The sequence below is a fragment of the Dermacentor albipictus genome, chromosome 5, assembly GCF_038994185.2.
Source record: "Dermacentor albipictus isolate Rhodes 1998 colony chromosome 5, USDA_Dalb.pri_finalv2, whole genome shotgun sequence".
Classification (NCBI taxonomy): Eukaryota; Metazoa; Arthropoda; class Arachnida; order Ixodida; family Ixodidae; genus Dermacentor; species Dermacentor albipictus.
The window spans coordinates 105,417,109-105,435,778 of record NC_091825.1 but is presented as its reverse complement, the minus strand read 5'-3'; the positions used below and the strand labels follow the sequence as shown (position 1 = coordinate 105,435,778).

At 42.4% G+C, this 18,670-nt stretch overlaps 1 protein-coding gene across 5 annotated transcripts in view; it reads right to left on the bottom strand.

Moving 5' to 3' along the window:
• Positions 1-18,670, bottom strand: part of adp (WD and tetratricopeptide repeats 1) — a 31,491-nt gene that overhangs the window by 9,046 nt on the left and 3,775 nt on the right. The window contains exons 1-12 of one of the 5 annotated variants that reach the window (XM_065437013.2): positions 18,492-18,633; positions 17,545-17,643; positions 13,357-13,440; positions 11,591-11,637; positions 11,395-11,506; positions 8,820-9,007; positions 7,775-7,970; positions 6,665-6,746; positions 4,687-4,890; positions 3,719-3,866; positions 2,784-2,963; positions 735-970 (exon numbers count right to left, since the gene is read on the bottom strand). In XM_065437013.2, the coding sequence (XP_065293085.1) occupies positions 735-970; positions 2,784-2,963; positions 3,719-3,866; positions 4,687-4,890; positions 6,665-6,746; positions 7,775-7,970; positions 8,820-9,007; positions 11,395-11,506; positions 11,591-11,637; positions 13,357-13,440; positions 17,545-17,607 (1,540 nt within the window). In that variant the 5' untranslated portion in view covers positions 17,608-17,643; positions 18,492-18,633. Of the gene's footprint in view, positions 1-734; positions 971-2,783; positions 2,964-3,718; positions 3,867-4,686; positions 4,891-6,664; positions 6,747-7,774; positions 7,971-8,819; positions 9,008-11,394; positions 11,507-11,590; positions 11,638-13,356; positions 13,441-17,544; positions 17,644-17,867; positions 18,319-18,367; positions 18,414-18,491; positions 18,634-18,670 lie in introns of those variants that run through there. The other 4 variants (XM_065437015.2, XM_065437016.2, XM_065437014.2 and 1 more) reach the window with 4 other exon arrangements.

Here is an 18,670-nt window from a genome sequence, read left to right as displayed (position 1 = left end):
AGATACTGCGTATTTCAAATTGTCTCATCCTGTGTAAAGCTAGATGAAATTCGAATTACAGAAATAATTAGCATTCAGTATTGTGAAATTGCGAAGTAGAAGCACTTGATATTGTGGCTGCGCTTCAGGGCTGAATAACAGGTAGGCAATCAGCAACAAGGCAGATGAAATCTAAACAGTGGGTGAAACTGAAAGCCGTAAGCTATGCATGATCCTTGCGGCAGAAGACACAAGCATTAAATGTTTATGGTTCTTTTTCTCACACTTGCAGCATCATCAAGAGTGTATTGTAATTGAGTTAAGAAACACTGTGTTCACATGCAATTGTGACAAATGTTAAAAGCCAGAAAGCACTAGACAACATATTCCATTATAAATAACACGTAAGAAAGAATTGCCCATCGAGGTGGTAACTGCAACAAAATGAGCTGTCCGGCATCTTAAACAATCTCTTCTGAAAAGTGAAAGTACCAAGTTTCATAACTGACGTAGCTTTGAATCCAAGGTGAAGTCCAATCACATTTAAATGTCTCAGCCATGCTCCTTTCTCACTACAATTTGCTTGTTTAAAACAGCGAATTTATTTAACCACAGTCTCTGTACTTTGCGTCATTTCAGCCTTTATTGCATTTAGATTCTGCTCAACAGTAAAAGTGTTCCACAGCACCTGTGCCACCCTACTTCCAAAGCCTAAACACTGCACAAGAAACAAAAGAATCGGTGAATGTCATTACCGTTTTCAGTCTTGGAGAATATGGCTGCCTTGATGTCTCGATCCAGGGCCTGGCAGGCCTGGCCGAGGGCACAGTCGGGGAAGCGTGACTTGAAGGCCTGCAGGCAGTCGAGGGCCTCCTTGGTCCAGCGCAGCTCGTACAGGCAGCGCACCAGCCGCAAGTGTGCCTTCACATAGTCTGCTTCCAGTTGTAGGGATGTGTGACAGTCCCTCAGTGCGGCATACATGTCCCCGTCCCTGCGGTCCATCATACGAAGCAGACCAAACCATAGAGTTGCTAACACACAACCCACAGGAAAGTACGACAGTACATACTCTTTCAAGCAAGGCGTAACTGCCGGCACCCATGTTTGCTGCCGGACTTTAGGGACATGCACTGATAATCTCAGACCACAGTACGCTTTCCAGTGCACGCTAGCTCGGTACTACATGCCTGGCGAGGAATGGTGAGGAATACTGTGCATACGTCAATGCTACATAAGAGCAGCATTATGCTGGAGTGTCAGCCAATAAGCAACAGTCTGCAATTCTGCTCGCACGCAAGAACAGTGTATCTTGGTTGACACTGACATGAAGGTCAACTGTGAATTGTTCTTATCATAGTCTGTCTTGTGAATGCAGCCCATAACTGGCAAATGTCTACTATGTCTTCTGCAATGCCGAGCAGTTGCAGAAAAATAGTGCACGCTGTCTACAGAGTACTTTCCTGCAGGGAAATTTCAACCCACATAGTCAATGACATGTGCTGCGACTGCTGACAAAATGAGCGGCTTAAGAGAGAGCATAATGGAAAACTGCATAAACACTGCGGTGAACAGTGCAATAAACTTGGAACAAAGCATGTAAGAGGCTGCCAATTAGCAATGGTTGCAAAGGTGAATGGCCATCATGTGTAAATATGTTTCTTACCAACAAAACTGCAACAAAACATCACTAAAACACCTTCCAGTACCCTCCCTGCGCAAGGATTAACACTAGAACTGTCCTATGATACAAGGCACAGCTGAGCTGTGAGGTTTTTCCTGTTTTTGTGCTCACACAATTCTGGTGAGTACTGATGACAGTGTGAACCACACTGTTATGAAAATGTAAAGCAGAAAAGTGTGTAAAATGAACATAGTCGAACAAACTTACAAATAATAGTAGTTTCAACAATACATTGGATACAACGATGAGCAGTTGCTATTGAACTTTGTATGTCTTCTATGGTAAAATAAACCACTTACTATAATCTTCCCATGCAGTGTTATTCATTATAACAAATAAAATTAAATCTGGCTACTGTGTGTTTGCAATGAAAAAAATAAAGAAAGCAAAAGCGTGGAAAAGAAAAGAAAAAAATGCAAGCCTCCATGCCTTTGCCACATTGCCAGCCTCTTGGCATCTCTCTTCCACATCTACGAAACATGAGCTGAGTCATAGAGGTGGAAGAAAGACGGGAGAGAGGCTCATGTGGCTGACAACGTGGCGAAGACGTGCTGAATGACAGCTTGCACAGCACACCGGTGGGTGTGCTGGCTTGGGCTTATTATTATTATCATAATTTTTTTCCCAGCATTACGCACTCTTTTTCCTTTCAGCAGAGACACTCGGTAGCCATATTTATGGGAACATTGTAGTAAGCAATTTATTTTACCATAAAATACACACAAACGTTCATGGTGCCACTGCTGTTGTAAGTGTACTTCTTTCTGTCTAGTTAAAATGTTTGATGCGAGTCTCTGCTTTGTTTTTTTTGTGTGTGTGTGGGTAACTCAGAATAATTATCGGTAATAGCAATGGAATTTTCTTGGCACTTCAACATTGTTACAAGTGGATTCGACTGTACAACAAACGCTGCAACATCATTGGTCTTTCTGTATCAAGTGTTGACGGCACACAAACATGAGATTCCTCAACAACAACAGCCCCCAACAGAATTTGTTCAGCACCATAAATATTAGCAAGAAAAACAGATAAATTGTACAACCAACTTTCCCATTTATAATTGCAATGCCCTAACAAATTACAGTGTCACTTTAATACGAAGAAAAGTCACCACAAAGCTCACCATGCTCGCTTCATGAAGGCAGCTGCACGATTGCAGTATAGAACTGGCGAGTTGGACACCATGCGTATGGCTTTGTTGTAGAGGTTAATGGCCAAGGTGTACTTCTGCTTGCCAAACTTCTCATTTGCTTTGCATTTTATGGCCTCTACGTGGGGTGGCAGTGGCTTGCTGTTGGCAGGCCTAAAGAAGAGACAGGCTAGCTTAAAATATGGTGAAACACCTTCCCCCTCCTCCAAAATGCCATAAATTCAACTACCAGGTGACCAAACTTTGCAACAAAGCCGGCCTCTGAATATAATGGAATGAACACAGTAGTGGGCATGTGCCTGCACGTACGCAAGACTGCAACATGGTATGAAGGTTGAAAAGACGAAGTGCACCATTTCCCTACGCTGTCTTATATTTACACATTGCCCAGGCAAGTGAGCATGTTGTCCCTCAAGGCAGCAATTGTGGCATTTCTTGAACATAGTGCAATAGGCCATACATTAGCCACAATGTGTGCCTATGCAGGCCTCAGAAATGTGCCAATATTTTAGGCCATGGCTATGGCTCCTACATGCAACTTCACTTAGCATTATAATAGGTGTGTGTGTGTCTAAGTCCACCCTCACAATGTGCTTGGCTGCATTACATTTGTGTATATATATATGCACACACAGGTCATACCATTCGCAAATACTGGTAAATTCCTTGTAGATACATATTAGGCTTACAACATTTAAGGTTTAAGTGCCAAAACTATAGAGTGTCAGCACTGATTCCTGGCAAGTAGTTTGAAATAATGAAGCTGCTTAGTTTCAGAATTGCTGAGACCTGCAAAAGTGCAAATACCTGGGAGCACAATGCACCACCTAGTACCACTGACTAGCAGGAGTGAAAGTACAAGAGCAAGGGGAATGCACACACTATAGGTTCATGAGAGTAATTCATACCCCCACTTTGTACTTGACGAAACAGGAGGGGCATCTGTTGATGCAACTATTCCATTCTGCTTCATTCCATTGGAAACCATTCCATTGGAGATGCCGTTCTTGTGAGTGCTGAATCCATTTGCAGGACTACTGCCTCCCTCGGCCAAGTCTAGAGGGAACAAAGGTGAAATAAACTGAATGGCGATCCTTTGGCACAGATTTCTACTTAACTCCAATTAATTAATAATAAGGATTAAAGATAAGCAAATAAGGTTGAACTGGCAACTACGCTTCTGAGACTATGGTTTTGCTTGGTGCAATAAACGCCACTTCTAATTGCACAAAATAATGTTTCCCTGTCTCAGTCAGTTGCACTCTAACTATGGCAGCAATAACATCACTGCTTGCCATCACTGAATCCAGGTCTTCTGTGCACACAACTATCTCCATAGGAAAAACCTACAGGCCTGATTAAGTTTCATCCTTCAGTTCAGCAAGATCCTTCACATCTAATAAACTGATTTAGCCTTGGCTGCAATCCTTGACGCCGTCTGTGATGCTTAGATGAGACACTCGTGTCCCACTTGTTTCATTTTCACATAGTCTTCCCACAAACTGATTGATTTCTCATGGTAAAAATGACCCATTCATTACTTTGGAAGTGCAATCCACCAGTCTGGCTTTACTTCATATTTACTTTCCAAGCTGCCGCCCCAAGCTTCAGAAAAACATGTTGCATTAGTTGCATATGCAAGCACATGCTTTAGTTATTATCAGCAGAGCTGTTACCTACTCAAGTCCTTCAAACACAGAAAAAAAGCAAGATCAGAGGGCCAATATGTGCATGGCAGATAGATTACACAAATACACAACTTCAAATGCTATTTCATTTGTTGATGGTACCATTATGCCTTCTTTATTTAACACTTTGCATACCAAAGTGAGGAGAAATACTAAACAGAGCAATAAAGCTGAAGCTGGATGCTTACTTTTGCACAACCCATTTGAGTGAAGTGATGATGTGAAGCTCTGAAGGTCAAAGCTTTTTGGCTGTCGTGGATGGTTGATGTTAAATAAGTAAATCTGCTCGCCACCTAAATTGGCAAGAAGTTCGCTGCCATCAGGGCTGAAGGCAACATATGTTGAGGCTAACGTGCGATACCTCTTCCTGGGATACTTTAATGGAAGGTGACCTGCGAGGAGAGAAAGAGAGAAACACCAGTCAAGATGTGTTGTGTGAGCACTCCATGTCACTTTCTTGTACAAAACGACTGTTTATGCTTTATAAACACTAAACACATCCTGTAATACACGATATGCACATGTGCACTCCTGGACTACAAACAAACCTCAACTTTTGTTGGTTTATCTTGTTTTCAATGTGTTTTGAGGCTGCTTAATTTAAAACAAGGCTTTCAGTAAAGTCAAACATTCTGGCTTATCAAGGGAGAGGAAGCTCGACAAAAACAGCTGATGAAGGAATTAACAGGCATCGGGTATGAGCACCGGCAGTGTTCTCACATTAGATATTCTGGCTGCTGTGTGCATACGTATGCTGACAGGCACAGCTACGAGCTCCTACTATAGACCCGGTCACCTGCTCATAGCTGCTGCATTATAGAAGTTTTTGTATGCATTCTCTGGTCATAAATCTATTTGAATATTTTCCAGCAGTAGCATCTGTCACTTCAGTCATGTACATTCAATACTTGAATGTGGATGTGTTTGTTGGGACCCACACACATCTGAGCTTATAAATAAATTAGAAAAAAATCCAGAATAGGGCAGTTAGATTTGTTCTTGGTAACTATAGCCGGCAGCTTAGCATGACAGAAAGCAAACTTAAACTTAAATGGGAAGAGCTGAAGGATTGTAGAAGTCATATCAGATTAAAATTTTTCCACAATATTTATTATTCTAAAACAGGTATAAACCACAAACAATATATCCAGGCACCACACAACATATCTAAGCAACTTGACCACTGTTTGAAAGTCAGGGAATTTTCTTGTGAGGGTGATGTCTTCCGTTATTCCTTTTTTGTTAGAACTGCTCAAGATTGGAACAGTTTGCCATCGAACATTGTATACATCACAGAAAATGATGCTTTTTTCCACGCATTGAAATAATTTGTTCATGTATTCATTCAAGTCTGTAACCTCCCTGCTGTAATGCCCTACGGGGCGATGCAGGTAACCAATAAATAAATAAAATAAATAAATGCAACTCCATTTGCAGATCTAACAATTAGCATAACAATAAATCAATTCTGCTGGGCACTGTAACTTATTCAACTTTGGACGATTCTGACAAAACATACATGTGCCTGGCTATTCAAGTCATGAAAATTTATCCAAGTCCTTCGCTGAGAATGTGCTTCGCAAAGCCTGCGAACAGCTAGGATCTCGGCACAACCTTCAATAAAACTCTGCTAAAGGTGCCATTCCCCAAAGGCATCAATCATTCAGTGCCTCCACGGCTCTGCCCAAGATACTAGTATGTAAATTGTTTTTAACGCGGATAGCTTTCTTTGCCTCATTTGCCCGTTTTCGTGGTTGGCAGCAGTCAGCGGTTGGAGTTGCGGGAAGTGAAGGAGCGGGAAGGCAAGGAAAGGCATCGAGGGAAAGGTTGCATGCTCTTGGGCAACCAAGTTGTGGGAAGGGTTATGTTGCTTGCTCGTCCTTTCGGGCTATTTGCTTGCATTGACAATCATCGTCAATGGTTTCTGCATAATTGTATTTTCCTTGGTTAGTTTTAATCTGGCATATTTTTAAGTGTGCAATAATAACGTATGGTTGCAATTACGAAGCTCACAATAGGTTTGCAGATTCCATCGCCACAGCACTGTCAACAATGTTCTACGTAAATATATGATGTGATCAATTTTTTTTATGCTACTATTCCTCAAATCACCCCTTCTCAAAAAAATATAAGAAAGTGGGCAGAAACTACAATATGGGTACACACCTGCAGCAAAATAAGTTACGCAGCCAGGTGGGAGGTTATCAGACTCCACATCAGGCTTGGAAGAACTGTTGAACCTTGTGAGCTGCGAGGAAGAAAGAAATTCTTCAAGTCGGCACATTGTTACGGAAACTCCTACGCTTGGCTCACTGAATGCTCACTTTACAGCTGTTCAGCAACAAAAAGGGGGGCAAATTTGTGACCATAGCAAATATTATCATAAAGTCAACACAAGTTAGCCAGCCAGCACTGAATGACAATGCAAGGAGTAGCATGATGCTATCTGCACTGACAAGCTACTTCTAACTTTTCCCACGAGGTCAACAGGCCTGGTTTGTCTACAGTCTTATATTCTGCTGTTCAGAAATTATTGCTCCTTCGTGGTTAATAGACAGCACTGTAACAAAAAGCTTTATTTTGCTGTCACTGGCCCTGCTGACTTTTTCATAAGATGGAATCCTCTATGGATAATTACCAGTTTTCATTGTCTAGTCAATACAAGCAGGTTTAACAGAAAATAGTGTTCTTTTACTTCTTTGACAGAGCAAGCATTCCACAACACATGCCACTTGTGAGCTGTACTAATATATACTTGACCATCTATCCTAGTCATTCTATGCTTTTATGTGATCTTGCAAAGCAAAAGGCAAGGGTGATATACAAGAGATTTTCAATCATACCCAGTTGCAAAGTCCTCCATGGGCCACATGTTTCAGAATTGGAGTTCACTGATAAGAATGATAAGTTTAGGCATCTGTCATGTCACTTTTCTATTTCCTAATTTAAAAAAAAATGCAGTGTTTGCGAAAGGAAACTACTTTGGCGACAAACGCGAGAGAGAAAAAAAAGTCTTTACAGGTTCCAATTAGCAACTTTTTCAGCTGAATCTGCCATATAACTTCGTTTTTAGATATAACACATAAAATAACAAACATGCACGAAATCAAAAGTTTCTTAAATTTTGTCGCTAAATGATGACACATCAGTCTATTATATATATGACCCCCACATTTGGTCATCCAAATATACGCAGAGTTTGAAATTATATTTGAGAACTGGTATGATCAAAAAACCCTTGCACTGCATTCCTGGGAGGAGCGTCAAAGTTCTAACCTTAGTGGTGTTGATCATACGCCGGTCATAGAGACGAATGTATGAATCGTTGGCACCCACAGCCACCAGGTGCGGTTGGAGCTGGTTCACAGCGATACACTTGGCTTCTACATTGCGCCCCAGGTGGTAGCCAAGGTTCACTAATACATGGTTTGCATCCGCCGTGCACTGATGCGGTGTCCGATAGTCAAACTGCCTGCAGAAGGGCCGGATACAAATGAACAGTCCACACCTTTGTCACTGTGCCTGTGCGCCAATCAGTGCTAGTCTTTCTTCTTTTTTTTTAATGCTCACAGTGGTTGCAAGTTTAGCAATGAGTCTGGAATACAATATCTTGGACAGAGAAACAAAAAATGTGACACAAGCTGACATGCCCAAACACTGCAAGGGTGTTGCATTACATGGACAATAAATGGAAACACTAGATCAGTTTAGACACATCACTCTTTTAAAACGGCAGCCTGGCACCCAGACCTGTGAGAAAGGGAAAAGTATCTGCCTTTCCACAAGCAAGACAGCTCTCTCGTGGAAGGAAAGTAATAAAAATACATCTGTGCAAGTCTTTGAGGGAGAGGCCCCTCTTGTTGCCAGCCTTCGCTACATGGTACTTAAGTGTCAGAATCCATGACATAATCGGAAGCTGGTGCAGAAATGCTCTAACTGGTGTCAGCACTTGCCTTTTGTTTTTGAGCCTTTTCTAGCTCTCCAATTGTTCTTTAAGTATAAGAAAAGCTTACTTAGTATGCAAAAACTGTAATCCATCGACCTAGTTTACTATGTCTTTTTAGAGTCCCTTTGAACACTAAAAGAAAGTTTTATGAAAACAAAACCTTCAGTTAATGAGTAATTTAGTGAAACTACATAAGTCCAATCAAGGCCTCTAATGCACAGACACACTCCTGAGTATTATGATCAAATTAGGTAGTGTCCAATTCTCAGGAAGGCAGCAAGAAGCTAGCCTTCCTGAGTGATCAGTCATGATCTTCGAAAGCTGAAGCTCCAGTGAGGCCTCAGAGTGGAATCCTACAGAAGGTGCACCACTTACAGAATGACACCATCCTCAGCAGCACTCCAGAACACAAAGGGCACGCTTGCTGCAGTCGCTAGCCGTTTGACCCGACTGGTGTGACAGCTGCAGACCATAGTAGTCTCTCGTGCATGAATGTCGTGCACACGGATCTTGAAGTCTGCCGCTCCACTCGCCATCAGGCTGTCGCCAGAGTAAGGCAGGAACTGGAACAAAGGAACCGAAGGTGGTGCTCTTGGAGTGATGCAAACCACTGGACATAAGCATCTCTTTGTGCATAGCCACTTAGCGTTCCGTGTAGTGCCACAACCGACTGGACCAGCCGTTCATCCTGTCACCCAAAATTCCTTTATCATAGGCGAGATGGTACGATGATGCACTGAACTTCAATATTAGGATGGCCCAATAAGGCATAATAAAAGCAACACAGAAATCAAAAGGGCAGATGCCGAAAAGACACCGGTCGATTAAGAGAACTTGCAGTAAAGTGACTTGTTATGTGCACATGTCTGATAGCAAAAACATTTCAGCGCAATCTGCTGTGCATTCACAGCAACAGCTTTAATGACCCAAATGTTTATTTTCTAGCTTCTACCTATTTGCATTCACTTGATTTCTATATAGGAGTGGTTTGGTCACTGGGAGGGACCAGAAGCACAGGCTGGTCAAAGGTACAAGCAATGTTGCCTTTCTCTCAAGTGCGTTGCCACACTAAAGCCCAGCAGAACATCATCAAATAGCAAAGTAGTAGACAGCTATGCAAAGTAAGGATAGTAGTTTTTCCAGCCATATAAATTTGTAAACATTAGCTTACTAACTACATTAACAAGCACTGTGACACGTGCGCACAGGTAAACATGAACACATCTCGCTCGATGACCACGTGAAGTCACTGTCAAAATGTTGGAGTGGGGAAGCATGACAGCAACAGTGAGTGAATTGACCTTCTTGCTGTCTCTCGCTTCAACGCGAACGTCGAAAGCACAGTGCATACGAAGCTACCGGCACTGGGCGTACTTTGTCCACATCGCAGAATGCTTTCAAGATACGGTATCGCGTGGCCACGCTGTTAACAGCAGCCACCAAAGCAGAAATACCCACCCCTCCGCCCCTCTACCTCATCTCCCCCCGTGCCTTGTTTGCGAAAGCCGGTGCGATTCCACCCCGCTTTACTCCCTCTCTCGCGCACACGATATTGAGCCGTGATCATCGGCTGACCCTCGCAAGTCAGTTCCCAGCCCATGTCAATCCGGCAAAAGGCCATTTTATAGGCCCAATCTTGACAAAAATTGCCGCCAATTTCATCCGCTGTAGCCGAAAGTCCATTGTGGCTCAGTCCTCCGTTAAAAGCTAACTTCATTGCATTAATCAAATAGTTAGAGCAAACTAAGGTTGAAATATGGTCCATTACATTCAAAAGTCTGTTGTACGCGGGTTCGTTGTAACGAGCGTAGATTGTATAGGCAGAATTGCTTGCAATCACAGTTATTGCAGATAATGATTTATTTCACTCTACCAAATTTTGTTTTATGCCAACCTTTGCATAATGACAATAAAATCACCAGTACTTATCTTCTTTAACTATACTTGTGTTGCGCTCTTTCTATAAAAAAATACCTTTTTGCAGTTATATCCCCCCCTCAAGCAATTCTCAAATTTGAGAAGCATGTGAGGTATCGGTAAATAAAAAATAAAAAGAAAGAATTGAAAAATGTTTTAAAGTGAGATGCATTTTAAATGACAAACATGATAAACCATCTGTTAAAAATATAAACCTGTGAACACATCTCTGTGTATACATCACTAAATCTGTAAGGGAATAGCTTCCATCAAGTCCACCACATTTATTAATATTTTCACTCTTTTGCTGGTACTTTCATAATGATGTACTGGTACACGAGCACACAATTACTTAAAGGGGCCCTGGACCACTTTTTATCGAAGCGGAGAAAGGCATTTCAACTGAAACTAGGCTACTTCCGAAATATTTTGCTACAAAAAGTACTTCAATGTGTTCAGCAGAAGCGGAGTTGTGGACAATCAAACACGGCTCTGCTGTGCTACCTTGCACTGCGGAGCCTACAATGCTCCGCCTTCTAATTGTCACTGTGGTGTGTAGTTCAAATTTCATTTTGAATGTTAACATAGATGCCACGACTTCCAATTTTGGTCCATACGACGCGCTAAGCGTAAGCCAAATGCGATTCTCCTCAGTGAGCCGCAGTGCACTTAGCCAGTGGATTCACGGCGGCACCCCGTGGAGGCTGCGATATCTATGTTATGTAGTCGACCACAGCTACCAATAGCAGTCACATATCCACTTTATTATGAAATAAAGCATAGCCCTGCCTCCTTAAGGGTAAGGAGGCAGGCTCCTGTTGAAAAGACAGCGTTTGAGAGAAAGCTGACTTCGCGATCCTCTTGCAATCTCCACACACCACGCACGATAGCAAAACTTGGTCGAGATGTTCACAGCAGTGTATGCTACCTGCAGACCATGTTACTTCACCAAGCCTGAGGGGTGGTGCAAGGCCCCTTTAAGCAATATGTGCCTTTTCCAACTCAAATGGTGGCAGCACTAGTTAAAACTTACCTTTATTGAGAATATGTTGCCATGATGTCCACTTGGAATTGTGTGGAGCCTCCGATGTCGAAACGGATCCCATAACATTATCTGTACATCGTCCGACCCACTGGCAAGGATCCTGTAAGCCATGAGCATTTATTTTAAAGCAAGCTAGTTGCATGCAGCAGTGCTACTATGCATAACTGAATAATGAGCCACTTACTCTCCCTTCTGATTCCATTCCAAGCAGTTCACACAACCTGCATGACCCTGCAATATGCGCAGAATAACACTAAATAATGGAAGCAGTGAAAGAAGGTGTTTTTTTCTCAAGCAACATAGCTAGCTTTATATGTTCACCATGCACACACATAAAAATTAATAGGGGCTGCATGACCCTTAGTTTGTTAAAGGCTGAACAATGCTGCAGAGTAATAAATAAGTAAGCAGAAAAATTTATTGCTAACCAATAGAGCTTAATTCGTTTCCAATATAAACAGGTGGCATTTGACAGCATCAGAGTGGCGTGCACTGGAATAATTTTGATCAGCTGTGGTTCTTTACCACGCACTAGAATCTATTTGACATATGTGTTTCTGTCTTCCATGCAATAGAATCCATGTACGTGAGCATTTCTGTCTTCCGCCTAGAGGAAAGGAAGAACGTTAACACACTGGTGTTCAAAAAGGAAGTGATGGACTTCTACAGCCCGGGGACTAAGAAGGATGTGGTTACACTTATAAATTGGACCTTCCACCTGAATTACTTCTCATGCAAAGTCAATTAAATATAATTAATGATCTTCAGAAGCAAGTTCTCTCATACAACTATCCTTTTTGGGGCTGTCCTGGGTTCATAGGGCACTAGATTATGTGTTAATTGAAGCTAAATGTCTCCCATCCACTCAATTTGAACATTCACAAATACATGTATTTGAGAAGTGTAACTTGGTTCAAAACTGTGTGTAGCGACATGGAAGCTGAGGTGTAGAATGTACAAAAAAAAAAATCAGTATTGCAGCTTTTTTGCAGTCTCTTTCCCCACTTGCCAAGGTAGAAGCCAACAAACACTGATTCATTTAACAGGATATCTTTTCAACCTCTGCTTCACTTTTCGGTGGAGCTGAAAAAGGCTGAAGTTTTTGAATTCCACATTTTAGGGATGCCATTAAAAAAAAAATTAACTATTTTAAATGCACAGGAAACCACTACCTCATTACGATAAGCTTGCATTATGCTGCACAGAAGTTTGAGGTAGCTCGGAAGCACGACTCATTACTGTGGGGTCCTTGCTTTTATGAACTAATGTCAAGTTATGAAGAAGCTGTCAGAAGTTGTCAACATTTTATTTTCTTGCCAGCTTTCTGGCTTCAGAGCTGGCACAGCGGTACTAGACATTTCATTCTTACAGGAACACCTTCAAAACAATAAACCCCGCAGGATTGTGCACAAACAACATTTTTTAAAGGCTTTCATTAGTCTCCATTCTTAAATGCTGTAGCTGACAGAATGAAACTCAGCCAAATCACCGAACTTTGTTTCTGAATACAACTTCAAATACACCTTTGTGTATCCCAACTCTCCCAAATTCTGACCATCTTTCTTCCCACGGGCTTCCTTTATTTTTTTTAATACTGTTAATTCCAGAGAGCAAGTTGCACCAACACTCTGAAATGCAGCTGTATACATCGTAATTTTTTTTACCATCCATCTTTTCATGGCACTGTATCCATCTGTGTTTAGATTCATGCAGCTCCATGCAAAATCCTTATGACCGTACTCCTTGTACCTTGCACATTAGTACAGCCAGATGCTACCTGCCGTTAAATTCTGTTATCAGCATTCCTCTTGAATATACTTGACATGCCTGCCAAGCTTTTTACAAAAGATGTGTACACAAACTGTTGTTCCAACTTGCACAGCTTTTTCACTGTGAGCAAAGACTGAACTATGAAAGTTATCTGTTTGTCAGAAACCATGGAATCGGTACCTCAAGTTCAGCTTCAAGACCAAGTCTTGCTACCAGCTCTTCCGTAACTTGCAACTTCCTTTGGACACGTGTGATACTCCTGTCCTGAAATGTCAAGGTACAGTTTGTTTTGATGTCATTCGCAGCATCTACACTGTTCAAGAAAAGCACTCAAGCTATTCTTGGGAATTTTCCAAGCACATTGCATGAGTCACAATGTGGTGCACATAAATGTTTAGAATGCAACAAAAGCACTTTGAATACTTTGTTTAGGCAGCACTTATAACGCAGTGTGCAAAGTGAAGTCATCAGGGCATACAATTTGTACTACTACAGCAATCCCTTAACTTTATGCCCGGCACTAGCACCCGTGTTGACCATAAGGCCTCAACTCAAAAGGCCTGTTCAACTCCATTGAGTGCAGCACAGCCCTTCTCAACTGAAGAAGACCCTGCAACAGTGCTTCTTGGCTACTTGTACAATGAGGAGTTGCTTGAAGAACACACCTCCACTGCAGTGAGTCCACAGTGGTGTACAAATTTCTGTGGCAACAAAGGGAAAGCTACAGGGGTGGAGTTTCTGCACGTGCGACACTATGATAAGTAGTCTGGCAGAACTTGCCACACTTTTGGTTTCTTGGAAGAGATATTGAATCAGCGTAGCTTTCACGTGCAACAGTTTTGCATGTGCCACAACGTGAAAAAGAAAAGCAGGAAAACTAGTCAAATTTTAATGCTCTGTGCGGTATATTGTCTATTTTGCTTTTGTAAATAGCATGTTTATGTTTATATTCTCCAGCTTAATCAAGTGCAGATGAAAATGTGGGGCTTTCTTCAGGAGCATTTTCACTTGTGGGGACTTTGCCTCCGCAGCTTTCCCCTCACTGCCACATAATGTTGTCCATGGCTATGGTAGACACTGAGAATCTGCAGGTGCAAAATCTTTCTTCACAGTAGTACAAGAAGTGTTATCAAGCTAGAAATGCCTTGCTACTTTTGCCCCATCAGGTGCTCGGTTACTGTAAGCACATAGAGTTCCAGCAAGGGACTGGTGCGCAGACACATATCCTGTTCTGGCTGGACAGCGCACGTAACAGCCCTATTGTCTGAGGCTGTACAAGTGCTGTTCACAGGAGCTAAGGTAATCAGCAAGTCACTGGATTTTTCTTTTTTTTGCTTATTAATGTGAAAATGTAGGTATCAATGTGAGCAGTGAAAAAAGTTCCCATGGCTTTCACAGTATTGCCAGCTAAGGATTACGATGGTGGATTCTTGTTTCCTCAGTCAGGGGGCACAATTTGTTCAGGCACTGAGCCAAATGCCTTTATACAGTCATGATGCTATTTCTATGTATGATGCCCTTTATTTTGCCTTGCTATTTTAATTAAATATGACAATAGGCATCTACGTATAAAGGAGTTGCAGCCATTCCAGGAACATTCAAGCTTCTTTTTTTAAAGGACTATAAAGAGAAATATTAAAGGGACCCTGAAACGGTTCACACAAATTTTGTAGACGCGGAGGGTACAGCTAAAGTTAATGATTCACACCACAATTTGTGTGAAACGTCTTATATTAAGAGAGCTATGGATGATTACAAGTTACCCTCTTCCATAGTCATGCATTTTCTCCTCAATTCATTCGCTGAGTGATCGGGGCTAAGCTCCGCCTTCACTGGTTCTGCGTCATGATGGCGTGTCGTGTTGTCGACTTCCAGTTCTCTAGGAGCGAGCGCGCAAAGCCTCTCCAAACTCTTTGCCAGTTGCTTGGCAGTCGATCCAAAGCGAGAGCTATTGAAGCAGCGTGTGTTGCGAGCATTCTGTAGCAGCAACGAACGTGTCTGGTATTCCGGTAACCCCAGGCAAGCCGGGCATTTCAACAGAACAATGGAGGCATAAACTCAAGCTGATGAAGGAACTTTAGCGAAGACACACCTGATCGGACTCCACGGTCCAGCCACCCGTTGGTGCAGAGCTTAACCAGCCAAACAAAGAGCTAATATTGCTCTAACCAAGCGTAAGACATCTTAAACATTTACAAAAACAATGTGTTAATGATTACACTCCTGCGAAAAATTTACACCAACAGCAAAGAATACATTTCGTTGGTGCAACTGTGTGTGGTTGAGCTCTGTGCCACCAGGTGGCTGCACCGTGCAGACCATTCACATATGTGCTTCTGCTCATCCTATGAACGACACGGTCAAACGGCCAGGCCCTGTTCCTTTGCACTTGCGTTTACCCTAATACCGGACTCGTGAAACACTATTGTGTTAGTAATGTTCCGGTGTAAAGTGACAGCTGTAAACACGCAAATTCTGGCGCCCATCGGATAGTGGCAGTCCGATGCGCTGCAGCCAGTCCACTCGTCTGCTGGCTTGCAGAGGGACACGATGTCGCAGCTTGACTTATTGCCAGTCGCTACGTTTGCAGTTCATAATGCAACAAAGTCGAATGATAGTGCTCGCGAAAAGACTGAGACCGACTCCGACACTTAGATGCGTCAATTTATCATCAGAAGGACCTACTCTAACGACTCAGTACATTTGTACAAAATCGTCAAAATCGTTTCAAGGTCCTTTCAAATCAATTTATGTTTGCATAGATTATAAATTTGTCTTACTCTCCATGCATCTTTATCACTAGGAATGGATTTACTATTGGCATTGAGAATGAAAGGCAACATCACAAACGTCATGTCAAAACTGCATCACCTAACAGCCCGACAACATGGCATAATTTGCCCATATGGTCCCCGTTTGGGTAAATGTCAACAAAGGTTTCCAAGTGCCATATTATGTTTCTAATCTGGATAGCTGTATTGTTATCTATTTTCGCTTTCTTTTGCCCATTGTCAATGTTTGGCACTGTTGTGAAAGGTGATAAGACATGAATAGAAGAGAAAGAAAAAAGTCCTTATGGGGTATGTTAACCTTGACTAATTTCTGAATTCAGCAAGGTCATTTAGGAATGGATTTACTATTAGCATTGAGAATGAAAGGCAACATCACAAACGTCACGTCAAAACTGCATCACCTAACAGCCCGACAACATGGCATAATTTGCCTATATGGTCCCCATTTGGGTAAATGTCAACAAAGGTTTCCAAGTGCCATATTATGTTTCTAATCTGGATAGCTGTATCCTTATCTATTTTCGCTTTCTTTTGCCCATTGTCAATGGTTGGCACTGTTGTGAAAGGTGATAAGACATGAATAGAAGAGAAAGAAAAAAAAAAGTCCTTATGGGGTATGTTAATCTTGACTAATGTCTGAATTCAGCAAGGTAATCTCTCTCTTTTTGTAAACAAATTACATAGCAGTAAGACGAATGAGCCACACTCTGACTTAACATGGAGCTGGTGCAAAAATATTGAGGTAGCATCGCAATCAGACTTCAATTTTTTTATTTCTTTGGCTCTCCAAGTGTCTCCCAATACATGATTACAGAATAAAATCTATCAATCTGGGTTCACTATATATTTATCTTGAACGGCTTATAGGCCTTAATTAAGGTCATGTAACTGTGATGCAGCTGCGAATTAAGTGTATCCATCTTGTGCACCAATACAGAAGAAAGTCTGACTGCACAGACATATAATAAGCACATAATATACACACATTCCTAAACATTTCATTAAAAAATACAATAAATATAAATTATGCCTACCGAGGCGCTAATCCTCCGACTATTTTGACCAGGCGCCTTTAAGATGTGCTGTCACATTTGTTAATAGATGTCAGCAAACTCTCAACCTAAAGCTGCATGCAAGACCTCTTAACAGTTAATTTGTCAGCACTGCATGATCTATGAATTCCACGTCATTTGGTAACATAATTGACCAGTTTTTCATTTTCCAATGAAGAAAACAAGAACTGTGTGCACAGCTAACCGAACAGTCAATACATGAATACAATTATAACAAATTGGTCCGGTGTTAGCTATGCGAACATTCAGCGTCTGATATAGGTTCCGCAAAAATTTGTTTCGCCGTAAAACATGCTGTGCAAATGTTTACAGGTGCCTACAACTCAATCTGTTCTCACTGGTGGGCAAAGTTGCTTCCGATAAAACTTGCCGATAAAACGACGCACGCGTGCGTCTGCGCGCGTCTCCTAGCATATATAAAGCGAGTGACCAAACCGGAGGCTAGCTGGCGACGCATGGCTAACACAATGCGCGCAGTGATCGAATTACCGTGGACAACGTACCTTGAACTGTCGCTCGCCAAGCAGCCGCACGACGCTCTCTTCTCCGTTGTAGCGTTGCCCCATAGTGACAGGGGGTCACTCACACGCAGCTCATTCTGCCTGCGGAAAACCAGACACTCGGCCTATACATGCTGCATGCACTTGTAAGGCAATAATTCGCGCATAGTTTACGATCCCGGCACAAGACAAGCGAGATCTTACGCGAAGTGCGCACATCTGGGGCGCTGTCGATTTACAGTGCACGCGTGAATACGCGCGTTTTTAGGTCATGTGCAGCACGCTAAAGATACCCGTTATATTTATCAAACCAGGAAGTTCGTTACCCTACGGAAAAGAGCTGCTTCTCCGGCCGTTTGATGAAAGGAACCATGCACATGAAGCGAAGCAGTCCCTCACGTACGACGCGTGAAACGCTAGACCAGCAACTGCATACCTTACAGCTGATGAAATGATGCCGGAAACCACCGCGATCAATCACAGCAACAACGGGCACTGGCGATAGCGTCAAGGATCCCCACCATTATCTCCACTGGGCGCGTCAAACAAAACACACAAACACTAGGGGTGTTTTCTTCTAGCAGCGATCGTTTCTCTTGGTGTTGACGTTACTGATCCGAAAATTAATCGACTTTCGGATGACGGTCGCGGAGTTGGGAGCTGCGAACGAACGGCTGTCACTTTCGGTCACATCGCTGAAGCGATATCCAATTGGCCCAGATTGCAATGCAACCGCGATAACGACCTACGAATTATCACCAAAGACTAGGTGAAATGCGAAATTTATTCTGGGTCATGAGCAAAAATGATTCCAGTCTAAGCCTACCGACATGGTCATGACAGTTGTCCTAGAGAAGCTATGTTCAGCTCATGCCGCGTAGATGCACAACCATTTCGCGAGCTACGTTAATGAAAAACCTGCAAAATACTAGAGAGTGCAAGGCGCTTACCTCTAAGAAGAAAACGCGACAACCGAGAAGCATTTCGCAGAGAGCGGCTCCATGTTTACAAACTACGTCGATCAGCTGACTGACCAATCAACTTGAGATGCCTGCAGCGCGAATGCTTTAAGCTACTAAGCTTATTTTATTGGTTTTAACATCTGCAGGTTGCAAGAGGACAATAAATG